At 42.8% G+C, this 27,415-nt stretch overlaps 3 protein-coding genes and 1 non-coding gene across 9 annotated transcripts; all 4 read left to right on the forward strand.

The window, feature by feature from the left end:
* Positions 1-796: 796 nt before the first annotated feature.
* On the forward strand, positions 797-5,900 carry LOC118288900. Of its 6 annotated transcripts, none has more exons than XM_035615483.1 (9): positions 797-936; positions 1,921-1,988; positions 2,343-2,916; positions 3,013-3,069; positions 3,169-3,247; positions 3,450-3,594; positions 3,961-4,014; positions 4,965-5,158; positions 5,282-5,900. In XM_035615483.1, exons 1-9 carry the CDS (start codon positions 812-814, stop codon positions 5,429-5,431), a joined length of 1,446 nt encoding a protein of 481 aa, XP_035471376.1. In that variant the 5' UTR covers positions 797-811; the 3' UTR covers positions 5,432-5,900. The 6 variants fall into 6 exon arrangements, with proteins under 6 accessions (XP_035471376.1, XP_035471377.1, XP_035471373.1 ...); XM_035615484.1 differs by having other exon boundaries at positions 3,016-3,069; XM_047328337.1 differs by lacking the exon at positions 797-936 and adding an exon at positions 1,056-1,562.
* Positions 1,723-1,796, forward strand: trnat-agu. Its single transcript has one exon. It is a non-coding gene; the product is annotated as a tRNA-Thr (tRNA).
* Positions 5,901-8,828: 2,928 nt separating the features above from the next.
* On the forward strand, positions 8,829-12,594 carry LOC118289401. Its single transcript, XM_035616372.2, has 2 exons — positions 8,829-8,919; positions 9,102-12,594. Exons 1-2 carry the CDS (start codon positions 8,849-8,851, stop codon positions 9,568-9,570), a joined length of 540 nt encoding a protein of 179 aa, XP_035472265.1. The 5' UTR covers positions 8,829-8,848; the 3' UTR covers positions 9,571-12,594.
* Positions 12,595-16,013: 3,419 nt separating this feature from the next.
* On the forward strand, positions 16,014-25,820 carry ccnf (cyclin F). Its single transcript, XM_035614878.2, has 17 exons — positions 16,014-16,313; positions 17,310-17,461; positions 17,626-17,732; positions 17,823-17,890; positions 18,056-18,252; positions 18,660-18,713; positions 19,098-19,202; positions 19,481-19,558; positions 19,999-20,153; positions 20,640-20,804; positions 20,957-21,080; positions 21,214-21,394; positions 21,578-21,665; positions 23,046-23,145; positions 23,270-23,403; positions 24,217-24,395; positions 24,729-25,820. Exons 1-17 carry the CDS (start codon positions 16,301-16,303, stop codon positions 25,175-25,177), a joined length of 2,349 nt encoding a protein of 782 aa, XP_035470771.1. The 5' UTR covers positions 16,014-16,300; the 3' UTR covers positions 25,178-25,820.
* Positions 25,821-27,415: the final 1,595 nt, after the last annotated feature.

A 27,415-nucleotide genomic window follows, 5' to 3' on the forward strand; every position in this document is an offset into this window, starting at 1 on the left:
GCAAGCTGTTGCCATTACATTAAATTGTTTCTGTAAGTGCCCCCTGTTCCACTGCTGCAGCTCAATAAGGAAGGAGAGGGATTTAGTCCAAGATCTCTGGCATAGGAAGGATCGATCGCAACGTCCTCTCGGCTGCTAGTTTGACCAAATTATAGTTGAGAGTCTCACAAACATAAAAAAAATGTCTGTTTGACGACCATTGTCACTCCTATGAGTGATTCTGTTTTCACTTTTTTATCGGCCATATGTTGCTTGTTAGTCTCTCTGGTCTGCTGAAGACCCCACATGGGATGTCAGTATGCTTGGGGTTTAGAGGGCTCTCGAGTGTTGCATCAGAAACACTAAACAGCGGGAGAAAATCCCCAGCAAACAACAACAAATTAGCCAAGAACTCGTCATATCCTTACTCTGTTTACTCTCTTTCACAAACAATTGGGTTTCACTCACAGAGGCAGCACTTGTACAACACTGTACATAGGCTACTTGACATTACAGTTACAAAATGCAAATGAATGATGTTATCAAAGATGATCGAGGGAGCACTCTGGAGTCACCATTTGCAACTTGCAGCATAGGAACTAGGACACATTTATGGGTCGAGCGCATGAGGTGGACTTTAAAAAAAGGATGCAAGTAGAGTCTTAATCGTAGGTCAAATGGTCTTGTCCTTCTTTCTGGCGTTAACCGTGCCACTGAATCTGAAATAACGTTGCACTGTTGTTATACTATCACCGAAAAAGATAAGTAATTGAACAGTAAACTTCTTTCTAACTGTATAATATAGTGCTGTGCCTATTGGCATATAAAGGCTATGACGTCTTTGGTTGTGGCAACACGAGGGAGCAGTTGCTGCGTTCCAGTTTACCTCGGAACTCGGACCACGGATGTCGCGGTGGTGATTTTTTTCCTACCTCCGAGTCGGAATTCGACTCGCAGGTGCGTTCCATTTACAATATACGACAGTTATATATAATAACGATAATTACGAGTTCCGAGATCATACTGGAACGATAAACCCGACTTCCAACTTCCGAGTTCCGAGGTAAACTGGAACGCAGCACAAGTGTCCCTGGTAGCAATGACACTTCTCGCGAGAACTGAGGTTTACGTCGCGTGGATTTAAACTACAAAGTTTCATGTGGATTTATAGTTGTCGTTTGTGTGCACGGGTAGATTGAAACAAATCCGAGATTTAATCCGCCCGTTAAAGTTAGCGACGAGTGTCGTTGCGAGAATCCCCAAATTTAAACACGTTTACATTGTTTTGCGTCGTGTGCACTGAGGAAGAAAAGAGACTTCCGCATCCGTTGATTTGGAGTTCGCGGGTCAGCACGAGAGCGCTATTAGCGTTACCTTTTGTTTTTATGGGTATTCATCAAGTGACGACATTGTTGACACACTTTCGTGGCTGTTTGGCAATTTCTTTAGCAGACGTATCTAGTTCAGTGTGCGTGCAGCATGTCCCTGCTGTCCGTGGCCGAGCAGGCTATCGAGTCCTGCAAAGCTGAACAAACCAAGATTCATGACAGTATTCAACTGTACAGAGACATACTACAGAGTTTGTAAGTACTGCACAACGTCTCATTTACGTAGCTGAACAAACTCACATCGAGTTTACAGCTGCAAAGGCTCCCGCCAAACGATTAAATACTTGTAATATTGTTACCAGCATGTTAATTCATTCATTTTATGGATGGAATAGTTGTGCCGAGGTCGCCATCTGGCGCTGTGGCTTAGATGGTTAAAGCGCCTGTCTAGTAAACAGGAGATCCTGGGTTCGAATCCCAGCAGTGCCTTTTCCGCCATCGTCGTGTTTCATTCATTCCCTGTATCGCTGCGATTGGTTTTGAGAAGTACAACATGAAATGAATGGACATGAACCCAAATGTGTTGAACCCCTCCCCATTATCACCCCAACAGAACACAACAACCCGAGCCGGGCGTGGAGGAGTCCGACTGTGTAGATGATGCTGCTGCTGCTGATGCAGGTAATGGGAAAAGAAACAATATCAAACAGGCCAAAAAGTTATGTCACGTATCAAAGGCTTTATGTCAGTTTTCACTAAACGTAACAAAACATCACATACAACAAATATTTGCATTTTTGGTCAACGTATCCAAGTATATTCTATCTTTTGTGCCTCCCAGGTCATATTTAACTGTGCTGTCCATAAATGTTCTAAATTAACTGTGTTCTTAAATGGCTATATAGTAACCACTCCATGCTGCCAGTTTTGGCAGGATCTTTCTTATAAAAGAGATAATGTGTCTAAAGAGACATGATTATCTGTTTAAACAAAGGTTTGATAACTAAACTGTAACCACATGTTTCTGTGCTTCAGACGCAGATACCTCACCAGGGGAGAAGGAAGACATAGAATTGCTTGAGCAAGCGCTGGAGAAAGCCCTCCGGATCCGCACAGGTTTTGGAACTTCTAAAACGGACCCAGACAGACACAAGCAATCTAGACCTGTAAAGGAACTGGGAGCCTCAGTTGTTACATCACAGTCATCTGCACCGTCAACAGGAAGTCAATCCACCTCTAAATCTGCCAGCATTACCAGAAAAGATCACAAAAAACCTGGATTATCAGTATCCTCCACGCGAGGCTCCAGGCGCTCAGCTAGCAACAATCCCAGACAGTCCAAAACAACACACAAAAGAAGCACAATCCAGAACAACCCTGTCTCATCTGCTGAGGTCGTGCATCACCAGGCAGCTAGGAAATTGCAGGGGGCTGGTTCAGCGTTTGGCACTCTTGATCACATCTCAACCTTGCACTCCAAAAACAAGACTATTAAAAGAAGCGTGCTGAGTGTTGATGACCCGGGCAAATCCACACCTTCTCCAAATAACACGGTGCCGTTTTCACATACAGATGAGTCCGGAGCACACGGCTTGCTTCAACGGAGTGGGTATGTTTCTACACAACTGGAACAATGTACCCATCTTTGTCAGTCATATTTGGAACATTTCTACTACAATTGTTCATGATTACCTTTGATTCCTAGCAGAATACCCAATGAGCAGATAACAAAATGGAAATCTTTAAGGAACAAGCAAAACAGGTTGACCAGAATCTATCTGTTGATTTTGTCAGAATACTACACTTACTCCACAGTTTTGTTTAGTTTTGCACTGAGTTTCCTTCTGTACATTAACTTTAGGTTGTGGGACAAAGTTTTTGCCCTACAAAGAAACCCTGTGCCTGAGAGCAGTTACTTCATGGAGAGAATGACAACTACGGTATCCTTCCTTTTTTTTCTCCTACTGAAACCCATCACAATGGGCTGGGAAGCCTGAGACATGTTTTCCTATCTGTGTAATGTTGAGTTTGGGCAGATAATCACTCAGAATTCCACAGTTAATGCTCACCAATAGCCAGCTATAGGAAATTAGCTGTCTATCCAGTGAGTCATCCTTGACCATTTTCCTCTGATCTCTCCAGTTCCCCAAGGATTGGCCGTGTGGCAGCCTAGATCAGACCACGGCTCCGGATGACAAGCTGATTCACCTTGGTCATGAGCTCACCCATCCCTGCCAGACAAAAGAGCCTCTTGCCAAAGTGACCCCAGAAGCAGCTACAGAGCTCGGTGAGAGCCTGAACAAAATGACACACAGCAAGCACACAAAACTAGGAGGAGAGGAATGAGGAGGACTTAGAAAGTAGATTTATGACACAAGTGTGTGGGCGAAAAGATGATTATTTCGGATAAACTGCATAGGGAGCTGGCAGGAAATGACTTCATGAGAGCTATTTAAACTGATATATCAGTGGGGAGCTTTTCCTCTGCTCCTGGATTTGAACATTTTCTGTCATTGTAACAAAAACAGTGACCACAAACATGAGACTAATTCAAATAGCCCAGATGAACGGAACAACTCTAGCTTCTGCTGCAATAATTCTGCAAGTGTAACTAGTTTTTTTCTTTTTTTCTTTGTTATGTGCTTCTCTGCAGGTACTAGGAAAAACAAGTATGACTCATGCCTGACTGCAGACCCAGTAACACAAGGTAGGAAGGAATACTGTTTTTCGAAATAACACAAGCTGCCTTTTCAAGCTGTGTCTCCTCCTCAACAGATTACATGTCAACCTTATGTGAGATGTCCACGAAGAGAGAAAAAAAACATTCTTTAAAAGATTTATTCCACATCACAGACTGGCATAATAGAGGGGAAAGTGGTGGGGAAATCATGACCCTGTGTTTGACCCAGCTGTGTTTGAATGATCATGTCAGGGGGTCTGGGTAACACTCACAGCACATATAGCATGTAACATTACCTTACATTACGTTCATTTAGCTGACGCTTTACAATAAGTGAAGATATTACCCAAAAATTTTAAGCATCCTGCAAGTACATAAAAATTGTTCAAAATGGATTAAGGTGCAGACTGAACAGGTGAATTCTCAGTCTGCGTTGGAAAGGTTTGTTGGGTTTCTGCTGTCCTGATGTCAATGGGGAGCTCGTTCCACCATTGAGGAACCAGGACAGCAAACCGACGGGGTTTTGTTCAGTGGTTACTCAAGAGAATCCTATAGTGAGGGAGTAATGAGCCGTTTGGCAGTAGCTGAGCATAGTGGCTATAACATGGTACAATTTCCATTACCTCCAGTGATGCGATTATAATATAGCTGAATGTCCAGAGCTTTTTCCATTTGCACTGCTCACATGTCTGGCTCAACTTCAGGAAAGAAGTTTTGTTTATGTTTACCAGTTATACATCGTGACGGATGTCGCGTGCTAACGAGCTAATGCTGCCACGCCGTCCTGGCATATGGAAAATGAAAATAGAGCTGCAGTGAAACCTCAGCACCAGATCAGTACTTTCCTTCGCCTCTGTCTATCCTGACGTGGCTAGGCAAGGGCCTAGCTATTTAAAGCTGATGCTGCAAAGCAGGAAAACGTTTTAGGCTACGGTTGCTCACGCCCACACTCTAAAAATAACTGTATTTTCCGTCAGAGTTGGAAACGTGGGATCGATGGAGGCCAGGGGGAGGTCCTCTCTGCCCCACTGGGGCAAATAGTCTGTGGGAAGATGGCATGATCACACCTCTGCCCCTGACTATAACCTACACAACTGAGGCAGAGCTCCAAGAGCTGGAGAAGCTGAGGATGCGGGTGGCCCTGCTGCAGCAAGAGATCAACCTGGAGCAGGTAAGGGTCGTGTTCTTCAACCACCTGATAAATGTAGAGTACATCAGTTACTTGATAGTGCTAATCTGTGGAGTCAGTAACGACCAAGAAATAATGTGCTGAGTGACTTTTCTTTTGTGACAGGCTCTGTTGGAAAACCTGTCCCCTCAGCTCTCCTCTATAGCACCTGGGCCTGGATGTCCGAACCCCAGTGTGCTGAGAGACATGTACTCCCTGCTGGGTGAAGGAGGGGAGCGATTCCCTGCCACAGTCCTGGACTCTGAGTCTGATTGACCAGAGAACATACAGTATTGCACCGAGTGATCAGTTTATGAGGTACTTTGCCCTATTTACACAAAGAAGATAAATTAGATATTATTCTCAACCTCCAGTTGGATCATTCTGCTCTGACACCAGTCAGTAAAACTAGAAAAATGTATTGGTCACAATAGTGCAGGACCATTATATTTGATTGTCTGTCAACTGGATTACTCAAAAATGACTTATTTCCATAAAAAATTGTGGAGTCGTGACTCGCAGGGTATGACCCAAGGAAGAACCCATTCAATTTCTTTAACGTGGCGAGATAGGTCGTTCGCCTTGGCAGAGGAATGCGCTCGCCGAGTGCCCTTCTAGTTCAGGAGTATATTTGTCTGTGAATCAAGAATCTAGGTCGTTATTGTTAAGAATCCCTTTTTAGTCCGCAGTGATTTTAGTTATTCAGTGTCGATTGCCGTGTAATAAATTGACTGAATGAAAAATACAAGATTGTGATGTCTGACTATGATGTGGTGTCCTTAAAATGTAATCACTGTACTATGAAAATCATGTACATAATCTCCAAAAACCTTAACAGTTTTGTGACAATGCATTTTTCAAAAGGCTTATTTAGATTAAGATAGTGATTTATACATTTTTACCTGTTAAATATCCCATTTGCTACATAAAATAAGCAGTTTTTCATTCAATTATTCTAAATTCAGGTTTAAGTAATGTCTTCATACGTATCAATTTACACCTAGTATAGTCTCTTGGAAAACCTTGCATTGGAGTCACTGATGGAGTCTTAACAACACAGCCAGTGCCAGCAGGTGGCAGGCAACTCACGGAGTATGTGACAACAGAACACACAAGCAGGTGACTACTGTTACCCACTTGCATAGTAATTACTGCTCAATCAAAAACAAATCAATAATTGTCCGTGGATCCAATCTGTGTCCTAGAATTACACGGGTAAATTAGATTTCAGAAGATACTATCTGCTAGTAGTCGAGACGTACCTGCATTTCTCCATATGATGTTTGATTTCCATGCTGGGCTTTTATAATCTGGGATGCAGTGAATGATAGATAGTACATGTGGTTCCTTGTGATCTTTGGAAATTGGTTACGTTTTTTTCCCCCCACTACAAATGTGATGTGAGGGTTTTAGTGAGATGCAGGAGTGCTTGGAGAGGGCGTTAAAGGCTCATGCCCACAGATGACGTGTCTATGGCTCGGACTGCGCCAGACTGGACGACAGGTGGCGCTGGATTCACGCAGCAGGTCGTGGGTGTTTGAGCCCTGCTGCACACACCCTCATGTATACACAAATGCAGGGACATACACAGTCAAAGCTGTTTGAGTCACATGCGCTTGGGGGCCTGGCTCTCCGCATGCTGCAAGCTGGAAATGGCCCGTTTCCCTGCGGAGAGGAATAAAAAGCAGATTATAAAAAGGAGAGGACCATTTCAGCGTCAGATTGTGCCTCTAAAGGAGGACAATAAATCAAACAACTGCTCCTGGCTTAAATGTGACATGATTGCAAGGCTTCCAATGTTCCAACACTATAAGTGTCTTGGATTTCAGCCAATTCGTCTCTACAGGACTGCACGCACGATACTGTCCTGGATCAGTGTGTGTGTGTGTGAACGAGGCAGAGATGCATCCTTGAGATCACGTCAACACTACACACAGGTTCCAGTGGGAGTGGCGCCTACGCAACTCAGCCTTCCTGTGACCTGCATACATCAGCCTCTGCCTCGCTCTGGCTGTCACCAACGGAGCTGTTACACTCCCACCGCCATGGCCCGGCCCTGCCCAGGTTACCAATGTCTCACGCCTTTGTCCCATATTTCTCATGCCTCATTTGATCACATAATGGAACATCCGCATAAATTTTTTACTTTCCGTGGAAGTAAAAATACTCTTACAGAGAATGACAGAGTTGAATAGCCTCTCCCTTCTCATACCCTTTTCAATTTCCCTTTTTTTTTTGCCTTAGTCCACAACAACACTGGAGTCTAAGTACAAATCCACAGAAACCACACAGTGCTACCAAGAATCCACTTTTCTCCTTCAAAGGCCCATTGCGAATGAACATCTCATTTCTCTTGTTCCCACCCTTCACAAACACATTCCTCACTTTCACTCTTTCCCCTACTCTTTTGCTCATCTACAGCTCTTTTGCCGACTGAGCTACAGCAGAGATTGTGAAGTCAGTGTGGTCATCAGGCTACAGTAGGGTTTATTATTTAGACTTCCCCCCACCACCATTCAGCCGGTCTAAGCCAGCTTCCTCAATCAAGTTGTCTTTTCTGTCACGGCAAAGAATACTGTGTCTTAACTAAGGAGCACTAGTCTTGTGCAGACAGAGGCATGTTAGGCATTTAAATGAGAACATTAGTTGGCTCTTAATGCGATAATATGAGCCTTGTGGCCATTATAGAGCAACAATCAATCCATTTAATTATTAAGGAATAACCTGTTGCAAAGATGAAGTCATGCCGGTGTTTTATAAATGCATAAAACACAATTATTCAGCAGTGTTCGAATTTGCCTGGAAAGGAAAAAGATCAAATGTTGCCATAGTAAATCCGCCAATGCCTGAAGATAAAAACACAGAAATTCAGCTGTGTACACACGTTTATCCTTCTTTCGCGTGGCTTTTCAGATGTGGAGGAGTGAGATTAGCCAGCTTGAAAAAGAGCTTTCGTGATTGATTTCCTTCGATCATACTGGGGGATTAACTACTACGTGGTAGCCTTCCATTCAGAATGTTCTGGCACCAGCAGAGAGAGAGAGAGTGTGGGTGTGGGTGGGTGGGTGGGAAATGAGTGGGGGCGTTTTGTATTTTTCACGAGTGTGTTTCTTTCACATGTGAGAATGCACCTTATGATCAATATGCTCCAACAAATCAGTTTCTTCAGCTGCATGCGCATAAACGGAGGACCGCGTGGGTGGTCGTAAGATTTCTGTTTCCGTTTATGTCCAGCCAAGACTTGGTGGGGTGCAACAGTTGCTATTATTGCCATATGGAGGTGACGCATTGGTGAAGTTGCTGTTGAGATGCCCATTCCCTTATCAAGTGTACAGACAAAATAACTTTCCAATCTGAAATATTGAGGGATTTCCCTCTATCCCCATATTTCCAGACGGCAGCATGTTTCTGTATTCCCCAGGGGAGGCCATTATAGCCCAGGAAAACAAAAAAATGCAGTTGAGAGGCAGTGATGGGGAGATGAAGACAAGAGGGAGCATTTTACTCCTCTCCCCTCCCCCTTCCTGTGCTTCATCAACCCCTTTGATCAACCCCTATTCTCCCCGCTTCAGTGTTGGACGTCACACAAAAGAAGACCAATCTGAGCACTTGGACTTCCCCATTTTTCTTCCCCAGCTCCTCCCCCTCCGTTCCTTTATATATCCCCCATCACTACATTCAGCAGAGTGTACAATGTGCTGCCAGAGAGCCAACAGGCAGTGTACAGAGAAACAGCCAGAGAGGGAGGGAGAGAAGGGGAAAGTGTGAGTGGATTTCAGCGCTGACTTAGACGCCTTCATCTTACATGCTCCAGCCATTCCTCCTCCAGTCATTTCTCCGGTTTCATGTAGACCTCCTTTTTCCCTCTCTCTCTCTCTCTCTCTCTCTCTCTCTCTCTCTCTCTCTCTCTCTCTCTGCCTTTCTATCTCTCTCTCTGTTTCTCCAGGCGAGAGCTGACTACAAACGTGATCCAAGAGGCCAGCGCTGCCGCTTGGATTCGGGATCCCTCAGCCCATACCATCGAGATGGGCTGTACAACGGGCCACCTGGCATGCCAACCTCAGCCCCAGACCTGCTCAGGGCAGGACGGTGAGGCCCTGGAGGCTGGTGGTGCCAAAGTCCCAGAGGTGCTCTCCTCCCTTGAGCGTCTGTCCCAGGCCACTGGAGGCATGGAGAAGTCCTGGTACCGTTGCATCTTTCCCTTTGGAATCATCTCATTGGTGATCGGTGTGGCAGGAACGGGGGTGACTTACACCTATAATGACCTGCCTCAGACTAAAGTGGTGTCGGTGGTGCTACTCGTCATGGGTCTTTTGCTGTTGCTGATGGCCACCGCCTGTTGGACTGTCCATAAGAAAAAGAGAAGGAAAAAGAAAGAAGGAGGCTCATTAACCTCTGAGCAGTGTCCCCTGTGAAGCACGCGGGGAAAACAGCTAAAGGAACTTGAAAGCAGAGACATACCCAGGGCTGGGAGCTCAGGGGTTGACTACAGAAGCAGCCACTTCACCTCCTCCCTCCCTGTCCCCTCTATTCTTTTTCACAGAGTTTGGCTCATCTCATACCGGAGAGAAGTTGGACTGAGACATCACACAGAGTGGAAGGACTGATTGACAGGACGCTGAGGATCTGCTTAGTCTGTAAGTTTTGGACCATTCTGGATTGGCAAGGAGGGATCCCCAGTACCACACATCTCTTTTATCATCAGACAGCAGGTGTCCAATGTCAAAACAAGCTGAGAGGAGACACACACAAATATGCGCTGCACACCGCATGCATATTTACACACACAAATACATGGCCCTTGCAGTCCATACTCACATATGCAGTAGCAGTCAGTGGGAGCTTGCACCGACACCCAACACGCTATGCAGAGCTGCTGCCGGAGTCAATGCTGGCGTCACTAGGCACGTCAGTCGCAGCATTCCTCCCGCTAGGACAGGTGACTCTCCAAGAGGCCAGAAGTGGGCCAAAGACAGCAACTTGATACCCAGCTGAAAGAGCAGCGCACCCACGTCAGGGGCCAACGTCATTCACTCGTCCTGTGACACCGCAGCAATGTGTTGGGGGCTTTTTTTACGCAATGGGAGAGTGGAACTTGAGTCCAGCAGGATCTTACTGGCATCTGCATGGACGATGAGCTCAACAGGGCTGAGGACCTACTGGGGAAGTGGAAGGTTTTTTTTCCGTCTGTGCAAATAAAGATTCTGGGGAACTGAACGATTGTTGTACCTTGAACCTCACTGAGAAGAAACAAAAAATTGCACAATGGCCATGTCCATGCCAAGCGAGAGAAACTTTTAATTAAAGCTGCATAGTCCTGAAGGCCTTTTGTAGCGTCAGCTCCAGTTTACAGGAGTGTGGCACTGACTCACAATGATTGTTTGGCCTCCTGTCAATGTGCCAACATTTTACGCCCAGCCTTGTGTCTACGTGGGACACCCCAACTCCACATAGGTCAGGCAAGGATTATTGAAGGACACTGCCCGAGGGGACATGCCACAGCGGGGACACTTTGAATGATCCTGCTCCCCTATGGCCCCTCCCCCTTAGTGCCTTGAGCAAGCACTCATGGAAAAAGGCTCTGTCGCATTTGCCTTTTCTGAACTCCTGATAATTTCCCCCCTGTCTCTCTTTACCCCAGCAGCACTCTCCCAATCCATCCCCTATGGCTTCCTACATCCCCAGTTTCTGACTTAATCTCATTTTCCCATTGTCCAGGAGGAAATGTCTATAGCACGTTGTCGCAGACATTATGCTACACCCACTTACACTTAAATGTAAGTCCCACAGTCCATTTGTTAGTTTTTTTTACTGTGCCAAAGAAAGTGGATCATTATTGACTGAGAGAGACAGTCTGAAAATATGGTACAAGCCTTTTTCTCTTTTGAACACTGGTTAATGTTTGTGCTCTTAGTGACGCTGGGGTTTCCCCTTTCCGACGCCTTTTTTCAGAGAGAGCTGGTGAATGTAGCTGTGCTCCACATCGTGTGAATAGGTGCTTTCTGTTCATGTACAGTCTCACAGGATGAGACACACAATGGCATTTTATCCTTGTCGTAAACATTCTTGTTTCTGTCGCTGAAAACGCAAATCATGGAGAAGGAGAAGGTGCAATGTAAACAATGTATAGAAACTTAAAGGAGTCTATACCGGTAGTCGCCTTGTGAAGGACCGTGTACACACACTACTTTACCCTTGAGAACTATGATTGATCACTGGTGCATTGATTGTGGCTACCAGACTAGTGGCGATTGTTTGCGGAGTAAAATGTGTCTATGCATTCAGAGGTAGCAGGTAACACACGATGCCAAAGACTGTCACGATGGCCAGTTTGCCAATTACAAGGCTGCGATTGTCTGCCTGCTTCAATAGACGTGCAACAGAGCAGTCCACTGTCACATTTTTTTTTGCAGCTCTGTGTGCACTTAGATGATGCTGCGCATACTTATTGTCAGACATTCTCTGTTGGTTTAAACAAAGGGAAGAGCGGGGTAAATAGTGAGGTAGTGGTGTAAAGGGAGAACCTGGGAAGTCATTCCTTTCACTGTTGGTGAAAATGCTAAATGGATGTGGAGTAAGGTCTTGGTGAGCCCATCTTCCTCTGTCCAAGAAGACATAACAAAGATCTGTCTGTAATTGCGAGCCCTTGCATAAAGCACGGCCACACCAGTGTCTTGCAAGCTACACGTCACAGGAAATGCTTAAAAAGAGTATTTGTGAGTATTTTTCCTTTCGCCCAGTTCAGAAGCCCAATTCATTACCTTATATCATTGCAATGACAATGTAGCAGGCTGCCTCAGTAGCGCTGTCGATGTGAACACTGCTTCTGTCAGAGCTGCCCAGCCACATATGTGGTGTTGTTCTCCGAGACAGAGATGTTTTGTAGCCCAGAGATCCAAAGGCCGAGAGAACGAAAGAGGGTGAAAGACGGAGTCAGCAAAAACAAAACAAAAAAAAATCACACGAGTGAGATACACACATTTTGGCTCTGCCCTGAATTTTGGCTTGTGTAGCAATGCAATTTTCACATGTATAGTACACATGTAGTACATTGTGGTTGCATATATTTACTTGCTACTTTTCAAACTGTATTGCGCCAACGTGTTGTCACTTAGATTGATGGCAGGTGACCAGAATTTTGTTTTGTTTTGTTAGAGATGTGAAGTGATTTCCCTTCTGCCTTCTGAAAAATTAAAGGGAACATCTACCTCTCTGCTGCAGGGGAAACATGTCCCTCACCCAGTAGACAGCCATGTTGTCTGCCTATGCTGTACGTCACCCGAGTGAGTGACAAGAAACACGTTTGATTGTTTGTGTGCCCTCTGATATGTGGTGCTGTATATACGACTATTTTATATTTGTACTGTATATTTCTACTTACATGTAAATTATGTAATGTTAATTATTAACTGTTGTATTAAATAAATGTCATGTGATCACCTTGGTCTGTGGTGGTCTGGTTTGTAAACTCCTGCATTTATTTAATATAATTTTACACTAAAGTACTTTACTTTGGGAGTAGTATCTCAACAGACCTGGTAAAAGCCTCAAGATGACTGAAAGTACGTAAAACCGACACGGGGACTAAATAGAGAGAAGACAATAGTGGCGATTATAATTGTCGCTGTGCTAGCATTTACATTAAATATAAAAAAAAACACATTCGGTTGATGACACCATCTGAGCTTCCCCTGTGCTTGAAATTTTGATGTTGTATATAGACTCATTGCCATGTGCTGCCCTGCCAGCTTGGAGGATTGGTCAGATACCCAGAGATGTGCTGGAGGCTTTGGTTGTTATGAAAACAGTCTGACCACTATTGAGCAGAATGAATGACACCCCCTACTGGCAAGATAATAAAACAGGCAACTACCCTTACAAAGATACCCTGCATATTATAAATATGAAGGTCTGTGCATGTGGGAGGAAAATGGCTCAGTTCACCAGTTTATTTTATATTTAATGACCATCTTATCACTGGTAACTATGCTAGGAAACAACTGTGGGTGTGGAGGGAACAGTGTTCAGGTCTGGATAGAGAGGGTGGGGAGGCCAGCAGGGTCAAAGTGAGGATGGAGTGGAAGTGGTCAGTTGGATTGCCAGGGTTAACAGAGATTACAGGAAACCAGATGGGAGCAACTCATCCGCCTCTCAATCTCCAGGATTTGGCTTCAGACAAAGGCCTTCAACGGTTCCATCATACTTTGAATTATACAGAATTGACATCGGGTTTAAATTGCAGTAAAAACATGACATCATGAAATCTGGCATGGTTTAAATGACTGATGATTGTATTCATGTTTTATTCAAATTTCTGATCAACAGCATCTGTGCAAAAGACAGCTCTGCCTGTGTTTGATAAGTCACCGCCTGCTGTTGGCTCCGAATTATACCTTTGCAGGAGGAGGGAGATACTGTTTAATTCTGCGCCAGCATTTCAAACGGCTGTTTTTGACGCAGGTGTTGACAAAAATCACACATGACAGGCCAAACAGTCAAATTCAATCACAGGTCAAATGAAATTAAAACCCAGTCTGGATGTGAATATTGTAATAAAAGCTAATGTGATGAGAAGCTATTGTGTTTAATCAGTTCTGAAATAACAGCACAGGCACACTCACTGAACGCTGATTATTTCTGATTATCTCTGGATGAGCAAGAATTGGAGACATTGAACTCTGTCAAAAAATGTTGCAACGTTTTCTCTGTTCCCCCAATGAATCACCCCTGTAACTTCCCATGTTCTCTCTGATATATGATGTATATACATCTATATGATCCTCTATGTGTTTGATTAATTAATACCTTGTTGCATCAGGGACAGCACTCATGAACTGCTCAGGTGTGAAATCATTGCACTCTCGTCTACTTTTCAGTTCAAACTCAATTACTTCCTGTGGGAGGCGGCATGTTTATAATGACACATCTTTTCAGTGAAATAAGTGCTGACAGGTAATGGCAACAATTATAGACTTGGACTCCACAGTTTCGCCAGTGCTTTGAGTATGGTTTTCAATGCTATAATTAATTTCTTTTCCTTATATACAGTAGCCATTACTGGATTTCCCCTCCCACTTCTTTTTTTTGGTTTGGTTGAGATTGGTTGGAGTTTCTATGGAAACAGTGACTGCATCGTGTTGAGGATGTCACAGCCCCTGCCCCATTTGTGGTCAGTCAGCTATGAGATGATTTGATCATACAACCCTTATTGTATGACATGCAGCAAGAATCACATGCTTGCTCACTTGGGCATAGAAAACCCCCAGCAGAAATTGATTTTATTTCTTTGCCATCACATATCTAAGGTCACATTTGTAGAAGAAGAAAAGGTAGCCAAGATATTCTGAAATGACTTGCCCTATTGAAATGCTTTTTGGATGTATATAATTTATAGGAGATATTGATAGATTTCAGTGTAGAATAAAAAGGTGATGTAATGGTAGATGTTTAATGTTTAAACGCTATTAAGAGGATACTATTCAGCACATTATTCAAAATGAAGATCTAGTACAATGGTCTTAGTCATCATGTCATGTACTCAAAGGCAGCTGCGTCAGAGGCCAAACCAATCTGTTGCTTTATTCTTTACATCTCTGCATGGTCACACACACATATTGATGAATTCCTGTTTTAAGTGTTTGTGTGTATAGATTCACTTTGGACTTCTCTTTTAACAACCTATAACCCTTCCATGATGATAGCAGTTGAATGTGTACTTCCTCGCTTCTATATCTTGAGGCACAGTTTGTAAATGTTAATGTGCATTTGGCTGATTTTTTTCTTGCTTTCTGAATAAAGAATTGATACAGATATTGTAGAGTTTCTCTATCTACAAGACAAATGTGTTTCAAATAAGAGTCACATGATTTTACAACTTAAACCGCATTTGTTCCATTAAGATATGTTGACTGGGTGGGGCTGGCCTGGAGGTTTCATCGACAAGCTCTCACCTCTTATACAATTGATTTAGTAAAGTTGATGCAGCAGTGTCAATCACACATACACCATATGGAATAAGATTAATGTTTATTAAGCTAATTATATTTGTTTACAATTGAGCTACAAGGGTTGAAAACATAATTCATTTACACTGATGTGTTAAGTGAAAAGGCTTCTCTATGATTACTGACTAATTACACCAGTTTTTAAAGGCCCATACAAATATATTTTGAAATTTCTTAAAATTGTCAACAACATTTTATTTCAGAAGCAATTCTCCATCAGATTTTTTTTCTACTTCTAATACACAGAAGTTTGGTTGCTTCTTCGGAGGAGGGGGAGGTGCTGCTAAAATTGACAGTGATGACCTGGCCAAAAAGTAAAGTACTAAAATTGTGGCAAAGGTCCTGGTTCCTTACAGACCTGCATAGACTAGGGTCCAACAATACATGCCTTAGGAGCAACCAATTTATTGCTTTTTCAACGAATTTTCGTTCTCCGTCTATGTATGCTCAGGACAGCAAAACATAAATCACCTTCCTCATTAAATGTGGCTCGCAAAGCATTTTCGGAATCGATCTAGTCAGACGTGAATGTGCGCCTGTCCCTTTAAACACGGTCCCTTTAAACTGTATTTCCTGTTCAACTACACCTCCCACAATCCACAGCGAATGGGTGGTTCTGTGGACCAGCTTCATAACAAGGTCAACCAATTGCGTGCATTCCCTGGCGAGCGCGTACTTCGAAATAGTGTCACGTTGTCCAATGGTCTGCTGATATTTTACAGTTTATAAAGTCTGACCAATCGGTGCCGCCGCTCCTCGCGCTGACCAATCGAAGGACTACTATGCGGTAGCGGGGCGTCAACCTGCTCGACCAACCAGATTGAATGTGGAGTTTAAACGGTGAGCGCGGGCGGTCCTAGGGGGAGCAGTGGGGCGGGTCGAACGAGTGAGTAAGCGTGCGTGAATTTGAAATTCAGGCAAGAACTCACCATTTGTTAAGATATTAGTCAACTTCCTCCCGCACACCAGAGCCCCCGAGCTGTGTTGTAACTCTGTCTTTCGAAATAGCAGGTGAAACCGTGTAACCCGTTCGTAGGCGTGTGATAGTAGCGTTAGTGTCGAGGCAACGTTTAAATAGCTGCTCGGCGTTGAAGCTAACGTTACAGGCGTCGCTGCTTCACAAGAGATCGCTGCACTTGCAATGAAAGCGGGCGGTAAGTAGCTCAAGTCAACTTACTCTTCCTATCAAGTATGTGATCGACTCAATGTACAGTAGGTTTGTGTGCCAGTGTTAAAACCAGTTTCAAACTTACAATTTGTCAAGAGTTAGCACTGGGAACTAGCTGTTAGCCCGACACAAGCGTTAACCAGGGGCTGAGCCAGGATCCCTCTTGTAAGTTACTGTAGATTCAATATGGGTCAATGTTGGTAGTATTTCACGCGGACGGCGTCTCGTCCTTGTGTGTGAAGAGTTTGTGAAAGTTGGAAAAAAACGAGAATATCATGTCAAACCTAATTAGTCCTGGTCGTAACTTAGCGTCAGCGTTTGAATCGCAGGAGGGAAATTTGGGCGCTCACTTTGGGTCGACTTCTCCCTGTCAGAGGCTCGGCCCACCGTCTTTAAATAGCTCTTGATACTTAAAACCATTCACCGTATGATGTGTAGTAGGATCGGCTCGATACGTCTGAGTTGCTCGCCCTTTCTGTGCATTTTGACATTTTCCCATTCGAAGCTCGGGGTTTGTGTGAGAGACCACCCGGAGATAACTTACGTTAGACGTTCACCTTGGTGTGCCTCAATGTCCGGCTACTACCCGACCACAGGCCTGCTTTAAATGAAGTGCAAATATTTGTTTGGCATTAATGTGAGAATGAGTTGGCCAGCCCTGCACTGAGATGTGAAATGCTTTTGAGTGATTTGTGTGTGTGTGTGTGTGTGTGTGTGTGTGTGTGTGTGTGTGTGTGTGTGTGTGTGTGTGTGTGTGTGTGTGTGTGTGTGTGTGTGTGTGTGTGTGTGTGTGTGTGTGTGTGTGTGTGTGTGTGTGTGTGTGTGTGTGTGTGTGTGTGTGTGTCTCAGCTGTGCTTCCCTCGCTGCCCTGTCCCTTGCACTGATGATAACAATGAAGAAATTAAAACTGCTTGTATGAGATCTACGCATTGTCTCATGACATTTTTCATTCCCTCCTTTTTTCTTTTCCCTTTTCCATTAGTCCACTGCCGTTGTCCAAAATGCTTCTCGGTTCCGGCACGGAAGCGGGTCCGTAAGCGAACTCCAGCCCTCAGCCTGCTGTCTCTACCCGAGGAGGTCCTCCTCTGTGTGCTCCAGTGCCTCTCCGCTGAGGACCTGCTGTCTGTCAGAGCTGTGAGTAAACGTACTGAGCACACTGTGGCACCGCTACACAACCTCCGGCGTGTGTGTGTCATGCCATCCCTGATTCGTCCTGGCTCGACATCTTCTGACCACTTGATGTAAAAGATCAGTTGTCTGCGTTGTTTTAGGGCTAATTGTCTGAACTTCTGTTACAGGTTCACTCCCAGCTGCGGGACATTGTTGACAACCACGCCAGTGTATGGGCGAGGGTCACTTTCAGGGACACGTGGCCATCCCCGAATACCTTGTGGCTATTTGAAAGGTACAGTCAGTTCTGTCAAGTGAAAGAAAATAAAACTCTTTTAAATTATTGCTTCTGAATTGTTTTTTTAAAATCATTTTTTCTTTTCAGAGCTGCTGAGAAAGGGAATTTTGAAGCTGCTGTGAAGCTAGGCATTGCTTATTTGTACAACGAAGGACGTAAGTTAAACACTCCACAACTTCCCAAATCAACCGTTTTCCTCTTTTACTTATGTTCCTGTGAAATCGATCTTACAAGATGATCAAGGTCAAATGAAATTCACTCTAAAACCCTCTTGATGAAGCGCACAAAAGTGATTACAACACTTCTTTTCCCCACACCAGCATTATTGAGTGATGAGGGTCGGGCGGATGTGTGTGGTCGTAAGGCCTCCCACTTCTTCAGCCTGGCAGAGAGCCTGCGCCCTCCCATAGCAGACCCCTTCATCTGGGTGTTCATCCGTCCACCATGGTCGCCCACTGGCAGCTGCTGCAAGGCCGTGGTGTTTGACCGTCTCAAGGCTGAGTGTGACAACAACGTGGTAGGTTTTTGCTACTGCAAGTGTAAAGGATGGAGCAACATGCTTTTTTTAAATGCAACTTTGATGAAAATAAACTGAATTATACATTCCCCAAATCATTCCTATTGTGTTATTAAATCAAGTTTTAGGTCAGTGCCCAAGAGATTATACAGTAATTGGTATAAATACTTTTTTCTGACCATCCAAGTGAAACTCATTTCCCTTTTTTTTTTCTTAGTGGTTGCCCTGCAAAACCTGTTTTCAGATGCAATGTATTTGTCTTCACAGCGGCGCCAAATAAATCTCTTAACAACGCTGATCATCTTTTATAACTTTTTTTTTTATTAGCATAAAAACTGCCATGACAGATTGTTCACAGAGAAAAACATTTCAAGTTTTCAATGTGTTTTCTTTTCTCGTCTCTATAGGAGAAGAGGGGGCCCTTGTTGCACTGCTTGGCCAGAGTTTTGCAGCTGTTTGACGTGAGTATGAGAGTGAGACTGAATCTGATTGCCTGGGTGTGGTTAGCCCAGTTTCTATTAGCCTCATCAAAGAGTAGAGCTTTGTCCTGCTGACACACAGGGCCGTCCAACTAGTCATCAGCAGCAGGAACAGGATTTTTGCTTTCTCCTGTCTTCATATTGCATTGCTATTTCCATTTACTCACAACTCTGCTTTGTTATTCAACAGTTTGACAAATGATTTCATGCAGCATAGAACTCTAATTTGTCTTCCAGGATCTTGACACATTTACGTGTAGATGAGAAAATGTGAGGCAAACTGCTCTGTTTAGTGTGCACGATCAAAATGTTTTGTCAGTTTGTTATGCAAGATTTTTCATCTGGATTCCTTTTGCCTTTTTGCAGGAGAATGAAAGACACTCAGATGCCGTATCAATGCTGGAGGAATCTTCGCAGGCTGGGTGTCTACAGAGTTCCTACCTGTTGTGGGAACACAACCGTAAAGCAGCTGTGAGTCTGAATCTCCTATTTAGTATTCTTGTCAGAGATACTATGGAAAAACCTTGACCTTATTCATTTAGACCATTGTCCCTTTTCTTCATTTTAGGTTCAAACATTGGCACATTTGTCTGTAGTATTTAAAAATTAATTATTTAAAAATTAAATGTTGAAGGTCATACTTAACCGGTAAAGGATTTATTGAATGTAGAAAAGCTTTTTCAGGTATATCAATTGACAAATTAAGCCAAGAATACAAGATGATTGGATTTTTCGTATCGGAATTTCAGATGGCAGATCCAGGCAGGTACCTCCAGTGTGTGCGAACCCTCAGGGACTATGCTGGCAAAGGATGCTGGGAGGCACAGGTGTGTTACTGAAAAACTGATCATTGTTATTGCCGGAGTGGATAAAGTGTTCTTGTGTATATGTGTCATGCGATGGCTTCTGTCAGTCTACAGCATTATTCTCCCTCAGGTTCACTGTAATAATAAAAATGACGGTGAAGTGTTTGTCTTTAGACAGCTTTTCATTTCCCAGTCTTGTCTTTGTCCAGAGTTTAAAGTTGTGCCTATTGAAGCTCAATAAGACAGAGTAAAGAGGTCTTGACAGTTGTTGTCATCCATTTCCTTGTATAGTTGTACCAAAGAATCATAAAAATATGACTCTTCAGTCACATCTCTGTAACGACAAACTATTGCATTACTCAACCTTATTGTTTTTATTTTGATTAATTCAACAAGCTGTCAAAGCTATTCCAAGCTATTCTTAAACATTTATCTAACACCATGTCTTGTTCTTTGTCCAGCTCTCCCTGGCCAAAGTGTGCAGCAGTGGGAACCCGCTGGGTTTGGAAGCAAAGGCCTGTTCCGACTTAGTGGCCCAACTGTTTAGTTCGTCTTATCCGACTTCACGTCACTGCCCTCAGGGCATCCTGAGAAGAGGCATCAAGGACACTATGAGGTAGACCGGAACAGCAACTCTTCCTTGACCACAGTCTGTTTGTGAATAATATCTGCGTGGACAGTTTAATGTTCCTGTTAGTCGATGTGATGACTCACTGTGTTTTGATCCTCCTTTGATCCTGGATTTCTTTAATGACATTACTAAAAATTAGATGAAACAGAACTCCGTAGCACAAGTGTGCCAAAGGTTTCTCAAAGAATAAATTGAAACTTTTCCCCCTGCAAGGCAGAAAAGACCAAATCGCTTCGTGGCAAATTCAAAGCCATTATTTGGCCACCACGATATCATCATAAGATCAAATTCTGTCTGCTCATATTAGAGTTAAACTTTTAACCTTGATCACCATAAACATAAGGATTAAAGAGTGGAATTTTTCAGCTGTCATTTGAGTGTAATCAGCCACATTTAGATGATTTAAATCTAGAAAATAAATGTCATTTAAAAAAAATGCACACTATCTTAAATTGTTATGTGCCTCTATAGGTACATCCTGGTGGACTGGCTTGTGGAGGTGACCACCATGAAGGACTTCTCCAGCCTGACGCTCCACGTGACAGTGGGTTGCGTGGACCGCTACCTGGCTCTCCGCTCTGTCCCAAAGGCTCGCCTTCAGTTATTAGGCATCGCCTGCATGGTAGTTTGTACACGGTGAGAATATGACTTCTACTGTCCATGTTGTAAATATGGTTGTGGTGATGATCATCCAGATCTTGGAATTTTGTAAAATAAAGTAGTTGTAGATTAAAATGATTTATTTTTGTACTATTTAAGACAATGTTGTTATTTTCTCCCCCCCCCAGTTATATCAGTAAGGAAATACTGACTATACGTGAAGCGGTTTGGCTCACGGACAACACCTACAAATATGAGGACCTGGTTCGAATGATGGGAGAGGTCGTCTCTGTGCTGGAAGGGAAGATCAGAGTGAGTACACCACTTTCCCTCGCATATTGTTTAGAGACCCATTTACATGCCTAAGCATATTTTTTGGGAATTCAATCTTTAATCTAAACATTGAAAGTGTAAAGAGATACTGATTTTATGCACTTCCCTCCAGAGCCCCACACTCCTGGACTACGGGGAGGTTCTTCTGTCTCTGCTCCCCCTGGAGAGGAGGACCACTTGCCTCTACAGTTACATCTGCGAGCTGTCGCTGCTCTACTCTGCTCTCGCCACACCACCGCCTGCCAAACTGGCCTGTGCTGCACTACTTCTTACAAGAGCACTACATCACTATGGTAATAACACCCACTGACACACCCATGTACAATGTGTCCGATTAAAAAAGCTGCACCGTGTCGCCCTTTAACACTGATATGTAATGCAAATAATATTTTTTTAAACAAAGCTAATTTACAACTCAACTTAAGTGTAAAGATTATTTTCATTTTGACATATGTCTGTGGTCTCCCTCTCTGCAGCTCCCCTCTGGCCCAGCCAGTTAGCTGACTACACAGGCTTCTCCAAGCATGACCTCGTCTCCCTTTCTGTGCTGCTCTATGTCAAGTGGTAAGTTTCTCACTGTGTATGTTTTAACTGGATCAGTAGCCAAACAATTTATTTTTCTCGCCTTTCTCCTCTGTCCTCCACACTCCCCCAGTTCATCAGGTCAAAACATTCACACAGACACATTTGGATCTACACAGAGCACTCAAACCTTTTCTTTTTCTTCAATTCAAGTCAATTGATCAGCCATTATAAGGGATTATATCTGTTTTTGAAAAGCAAATTAAAATGAAATCCTAAAATGAGCTACAGTTTCATCGTGGCCACTGAAATCAGTCCAATAAAATAGGGGTTTGAGTTTCATCCCTTGGGTAGGTGCAATTTGTTTGGCATCTGCCTTGTAGCTGCACATTTAATTACCCAGGTTTAGCAAAAATGATGGGCTCTGATGTGGTGCATTGTGTTTCTCAGTTGTGTCCTCATAGGCAGCACAATGGCTGCTCAACCATAGCATTATTCAGCTTTAATATTTCAGTTTCTAAAGTTTTCTCTACGATTACAGTAGACCCCACACACTCACTCACTCACTTACTTTATTCCCCTTTTAAATTATAGGTCTATTTGCTACAATTTGAGGACGTATAACTTGTGTACTGAAGCTCTAATTATCATCCATTCAAAAGCTAATTGTCATTGTTGCCATGGAAAGTTGTTATGCACTCATTATATTTTACATTCATCTGTTATGTAGTTTCTCTCCTTCACACGGAAAGGAAGATGATTAACTAGAAGTATTTAGCAAAACAACTAAACCAGAGTTCTCATTACTACATTTTAGTGGCTTTTAACTCTTTTAAACAACACACAATCAACTCGCAACCTATCATCAAAGGCTTCATATTTCAAGAGCCATGGGTGCTTTAAGGAGCAAAGATTTTTACCTTCTCAGATTGTTTGTTTAAAAGCCCAAGTTACTTTTAAGGGGAAAATATGGTATATTTATACCAAGATTTGGAATTTACATGTATAACAAATATGCAAAATCTACATCTTTCCTTTCCTCCATGTAGAGATAACATGAATTGATTGGTGACATGGCTGTTTTCAGGATGCTTATATGGCCACATTGAATATATATAGGGTTGCTTAGGGTTTTTTAGCAAATGTGAAGCCCAGAGAGCTGCAGAGTAATAAACAACATTAGGAGGCGCATGCGCTTGCGTGCGTGTGTGTGTAAGCATGAGTGAATCATCAAGTGAGTCACAGAAACGTGCCTCGGGGTGAGTCACTTTGATAGGTGAGCATTGTATCGACAAACTAATCCTCAAATGGACAACTAATGAGATTTGCCCCTCAGTTGATTATAGATATGCAGCAAGCAAAGTGGATCAAGCTCAGTAATTTTTTCCTGTTTCCTCCCCATTCTCTCCTTTTCCCCTTCAGTTTCAGTCAAGATATTCCCAAAGATTACAGACATGTGTCTCTGACTGGAGTCAAGCAGCGGTTTGAAGATGACGCCTACCAGCACATCAGCAAAGAAAAGGTACTTGATTTTGTTTGTTTCCTTCTTACAACAGTCTCTGTAAGACATATTTCTAAAAGATACAGCTGCAAATCTTACGTTGGTTAGGTATGTCTAACTTTTTTTATTTCATGGCCTCCGCAAGGTGGTGGATTATACAGAATTGTGTCAGATCTTAGAGATTCCCGAGGTGGAACCTCAGATGGAACCTCTCAGCCCCACTGGTCAACCAGCAGACATCCACACCTTCCTCGCCTCTCCATCCAGCACCAGCAAGAGGTAAGTCAGTTCCCAATGCACATTCATTTCATTTTTCACAGGTCCCCCTGAACAACACAGTAGAGCTGGAGGATACGCGATGGAAGACAGCTATTGCACTACACTTGCACAGTGTGGTGCATAATGCAACACAATCTGTTGACCCCTAGGACATTTTATGGGTGCCATTAAATATTTGATTATTAGCAATATTTTTTGTAACACAATTGATAAAGTAAATAGGCACCACATTATATCTGTTGTGATCAATAATGTGAATTATTTTTGTTATTGTTCAAAATTTAATCTAGAGTAAATGAGCTGTAAGTGACAATCAAAATTTATAAAAATCATTCATAATTGGCCAAGCAGGTAGAAATGTTCACTGGTAAAACCACAAACAGTGCAATGATATGAGAAAACTGTTGGCTGACTGTTAGGAGGCATTTAGGACCAGACAATGATGCTGTTAAAGCTACTATATGTGACTGTATTACCATAACCACAATTGCAGATAAACACGTCTGATCATACTTATATTATATTCATATGTTGTGGCTCTCCGCTTTACATAAAAACAACATCAGATTTATATTTAAGACCCCTATGTGATAGTTTCTGAATTATTTGCAAGTCCTATTATTCCCTAACTGAAAAGTGACCCCTGCCGCCCCCATGTCTCTCGCTCATTTAGCCATGGTTATCCTTGCTGACTCCTGTGCATGATGAATGCACTTACGAGCCCTCGTCTTGTCCAGAAGGCGTTTGTTTGTGCCATCTGTGAGATGCTGCGGTGACTCACCATGACCCATTGCTTGTCCACTCTCTCCCCAGGAGACGTGATGACAGCATGCTGGCCCACAGAACCAGCTTTGTGGCCACGCCCACAACCGAGCTGTCCAATCAGGAGGAGACGCTGCTGGGCGACATTCTGGACTGGAGCTTGGACACTTCCTGTTCGGGTTATGAGGGTGACCAGGAGGAAGAGAGCGAGGGAGAAAAAGATGGCGATTGTGAGTGTTGAAAAATAAGAAGGAAGAACTGCCTGTGTGCAAATTCTCCAAGGTGTTCTTCTGTAAAGCATGTAAATGAAGTGATCTATACATAGAGGGAAATGGTGCATGAGTCAGTCTTCTAGTAGTATGTGACTAAAGATGACTCAGCAGTTGCTCTATCCTGCATAGTAAGCTAGTACATATATTTAGGCCTTAATTTTATGCAGGCATTGTCATGTGCAAATGTAGATGGATTACAGTAGCTGCACAGACTGTTGCAGACGGTAGCTGTGTAAACTTTTAGAAAAATGGCTCACTGTCAGTAAACCAACGACCCTTATCTTTCAATAGGTTCAATGATATCTTTGAAACTGCAGCCATTGACTGATGCAGACAAACAACTGGAGCACTGCAGAGCACTTTCCAGCGACGAAGACAGCTTCTGTGATGTGGAGGTGAAAAAAGATGACCAGGGCCAGGAACCCCTTCGCCTCTTTGCAGACCTTCACAGTTCAGGATACTCCTCCGTCCAGAGTGTTAGCCCCTCATCCACGTGCTCCTCCTCCTCCCTCATGCCTTGCACGTTTAAGACCTTCACTACTTCTTTGAGTGCAGCCTCCGCTAATGCCCAACCAGGCTTCCGCCTTTTGGTGCCCATGCAGAGGCCCCGTGGCACTTCTGGCAAACAAGTGAAGAGGAAGAACTCTGCAGCTCATAGCGGAGGTGAGATAGAAAGGGAAGAGAAGGACGACAGGGAAGAGGACACGTATTCTACCAGTGTGGGGTTCCTGAGCCTATAGACTGTGGTTATTTTCAATGGCCCCAGGCTGTTCACCCAACAGCTCAGTCGTTATCCCCCAGCACTTTCCTTTAGTTCTCGACGTTGTTCCTCACTCGTGTCAATCTGCACTGGCCCGTCAACTCCCGGAAGATCAAGATGCTCTGAGTTTAAGACACAAGGGAAAATAAATATGAATAACCTGAAAACTTGCTGTCCTAATACATTACATTTCATTTACTTGTTTACAGCATTGCACAATAGAATACCTCCCATGGACCTAGACTCACAGTCCGCTCTCAAACCACTGGATAATAACTTCATTTCTCCTCAGGACCCTGTTTCAATGGCTGCCGTTTCTGTTTCACAGCCTAGTACAACTACCTATCTCGGATCATGTGAGACAGTTGCAGATGAAACTCAAAGACTTGTTTGGATAAAGTGTTCATTGTTATGAATCATATTTTGATAAGCCTAGACTGTCATGTCATTGTGATTGTTTTGGTAATCGTAGTCTCTGAAATGCACTGTCTTTGGAAGAACCTGTCGTATTTGGTGAATGCTGTCAATGGGTGAATACTCTGTCATCGTCGTAGTTCATGATAATGTCTGGAACCTAAAAAAAAAAAAGAAGAAGACTGTATGAAGACTTGTTCAGTTTTAGGGCTGTAACTGAAGATTATCAATCTGGTGTTTATTTTCTCAATTAATCAATTAGTTGTTTGGTCCATAAAATTTGTGTTCGTGTTTCCCAAAACTCGAAGATTATGTTTTGTTTTGTCCAGACACCAAATGTATTCAGTTTACTGTCATATAGGAGCAAATAAACCAGAAAAATTCAAATTTAAGAAGCTGAAATCAGAGAATTATGGCTTTTTTTTTTCATGAAAACTACTTGAACCGATTAATCGATTATCATAATAGTTGCAGATTAATTTAGTAGTCGATTACCAATAGATTAACTGTTGCAGCTCTGTTCAGTTTTGGTTACAGTGGTGGTGTCACTTGCATTTTCAGGGGCAACTTCTTAAAAAAGAGCTGTGAAATTATTCTTAGTCGTCTGCATCTTCCATAGTCTGTTGTGCTGTTTGTTAATGTTTTTGATCCATATTAATACTTAATCGCCCTATAGCACATCAATTCCACCAGAAACACCAGACCAATATTAAGAAGTTAACTGTTGTAAAGTTGACACTATGTGGTTGTGGAACGAGCCAAGAATCACCAGCTGGGTGTGTACAAACTTTAGTTTAGTGTTTGGTGCGGCACATTGTCATTAACTATTCAGCTCGGATGTAATGAGGCACCCAGTGCAACATGAAACTGATCACATGTTGACGAGTTGTAGTTCCTCCCATCTGAATCCGGTCTAGCACTTTGATCATCACAGAAGCGACATGATTGGATGAAATGTTACCATTTTATTTTTTTTATGCTTGAACAATCAATACTGAAGTATTTTTTGAATGCATTTGACTTGCTTCCTCGGAGAGAAATGAAAGACTTGATGGGTTCTTGAGTACACAATGTCTGAGGGATTGTGACCAACTGTAAATACATTTTTTAAACTGTTGCTCCAGACTGGTTATTGCCTGTGTTTTATAAATGTACATAGTACTATATGTATAAAAAGAGAAAAGAATATGCCACTACTTGAAATTGTTATTGCTTGATTCCAAAAAGGCAGTTTTCTATGTGAAACATGTTTTTTTTACAGTTCAGTATTTCGTCATTAGACCGGTGATGTGGATGTCATTTTTTGTATTGGGTTCAAATAATAATAATAAAAACCCATCATGCAAGTTTCTTTACAATGCTTTTTTTCATGCCTTTGCACACACACAGATGTAGTTTGATGTAATTTATTGACTATTGAATCAAGGCTGAGATTGGTGAAATTTATTATTATTATTAACAACTTATTGCAGTGTGCTGTATCATCTTGAGCAATATAAGTAACAAAAGGAGCATGTTTCTTTAAAAAAAAAAAAAAGGTCAGCTGAAAGCTCACTGTTGTGTTTGTACTCTGACAGACTGTAAACTGAGTTCAAGTTGTGTTGAAAGGCTCATCAAAACCAGGTGGCACTATTATGCAAGGCTATTGCCAGGATTTTACAAGATTCCTACATATGCGGTATCAAATTCGATTATAGTAATTTTCAGATCTGCATAATTATGAATAGACAAAAGAGAATGGGAGAATAATCATTCCACATTGGTCCTCTTTAGTTAAAAAATTATAATTCAGAATTCCTAAAAA

Source organism: Scophthalmus maximus, chromosome 17 (assembly GCF_022379125.1).
Source record: "Scophthalmus maximus strain ysfricsl-2021 chromosome 17, ASM2237912v1, whole genome shotgun sequence".
NCBI lineage: Eukaryota > Metazoa > Chordata > Actinopteri > Pleuronectiformes > Scophthalmidae > Scophthalmus > Scophthalmus maximus.

Excerpts from the sequence above, each read along its gene's own strand:
- LOC118288900 (XM_035615480.2), top strand. The coding sequence starts at position 812 with ATGACGTCTTTGGTTGTGGCAACACGAGGGAGCAGTTGCTGCGTTCCA. Across the intron at positions 3,248-3,449 it reads TGGAGAGAATGACAACTACG|TTCCCCAAGGATTGGCCGTG; the intron begins GTATCCTTCCTT and ends TGATCTCTCCAG. Across the intron at positions 3,595-3,960 it reads AGAAGCAGCTACAGAGCTCG|GTACTAGGAAAAACAAGTAT; the intron begins GTGAGAGCCTGA and ends GCTTCTCTGCAG.
- LOC118289401 (XM_035616372.2), top strand. The coding sequence starts at position 8,849 with ATGTGCTGCCAGAGAGCCAACAGGCAGTGTACAGAGAAACAGCCAGAG. Across the intron at positions 8,920-9,101 it reads GAGGGAGAGAAGGGGAAAGT|GCGAGAGCTGACTACAAACG; the intron begins GTGAGTGGATTT and ends CTGTTTCTCCAG.
- ccnf (XM_035614878.2), top strand. Across the intron at positions 18,714-19,097 it reads GAGTTTTGCAGCTGTTTGAC|GAGAATGAAAGACACTCAGA; the intron begins GTGAGTATGAGA and ends GCCTTTTTGCAG. Across the intron at positions 21,666-23,045 it reads GTGCTGCTCTATGTCAAGTG|TTTCAGTCAAGATATTCCCA; the intron begins GTAAGTTTCTCA and ends TTTCCCCTTCAG.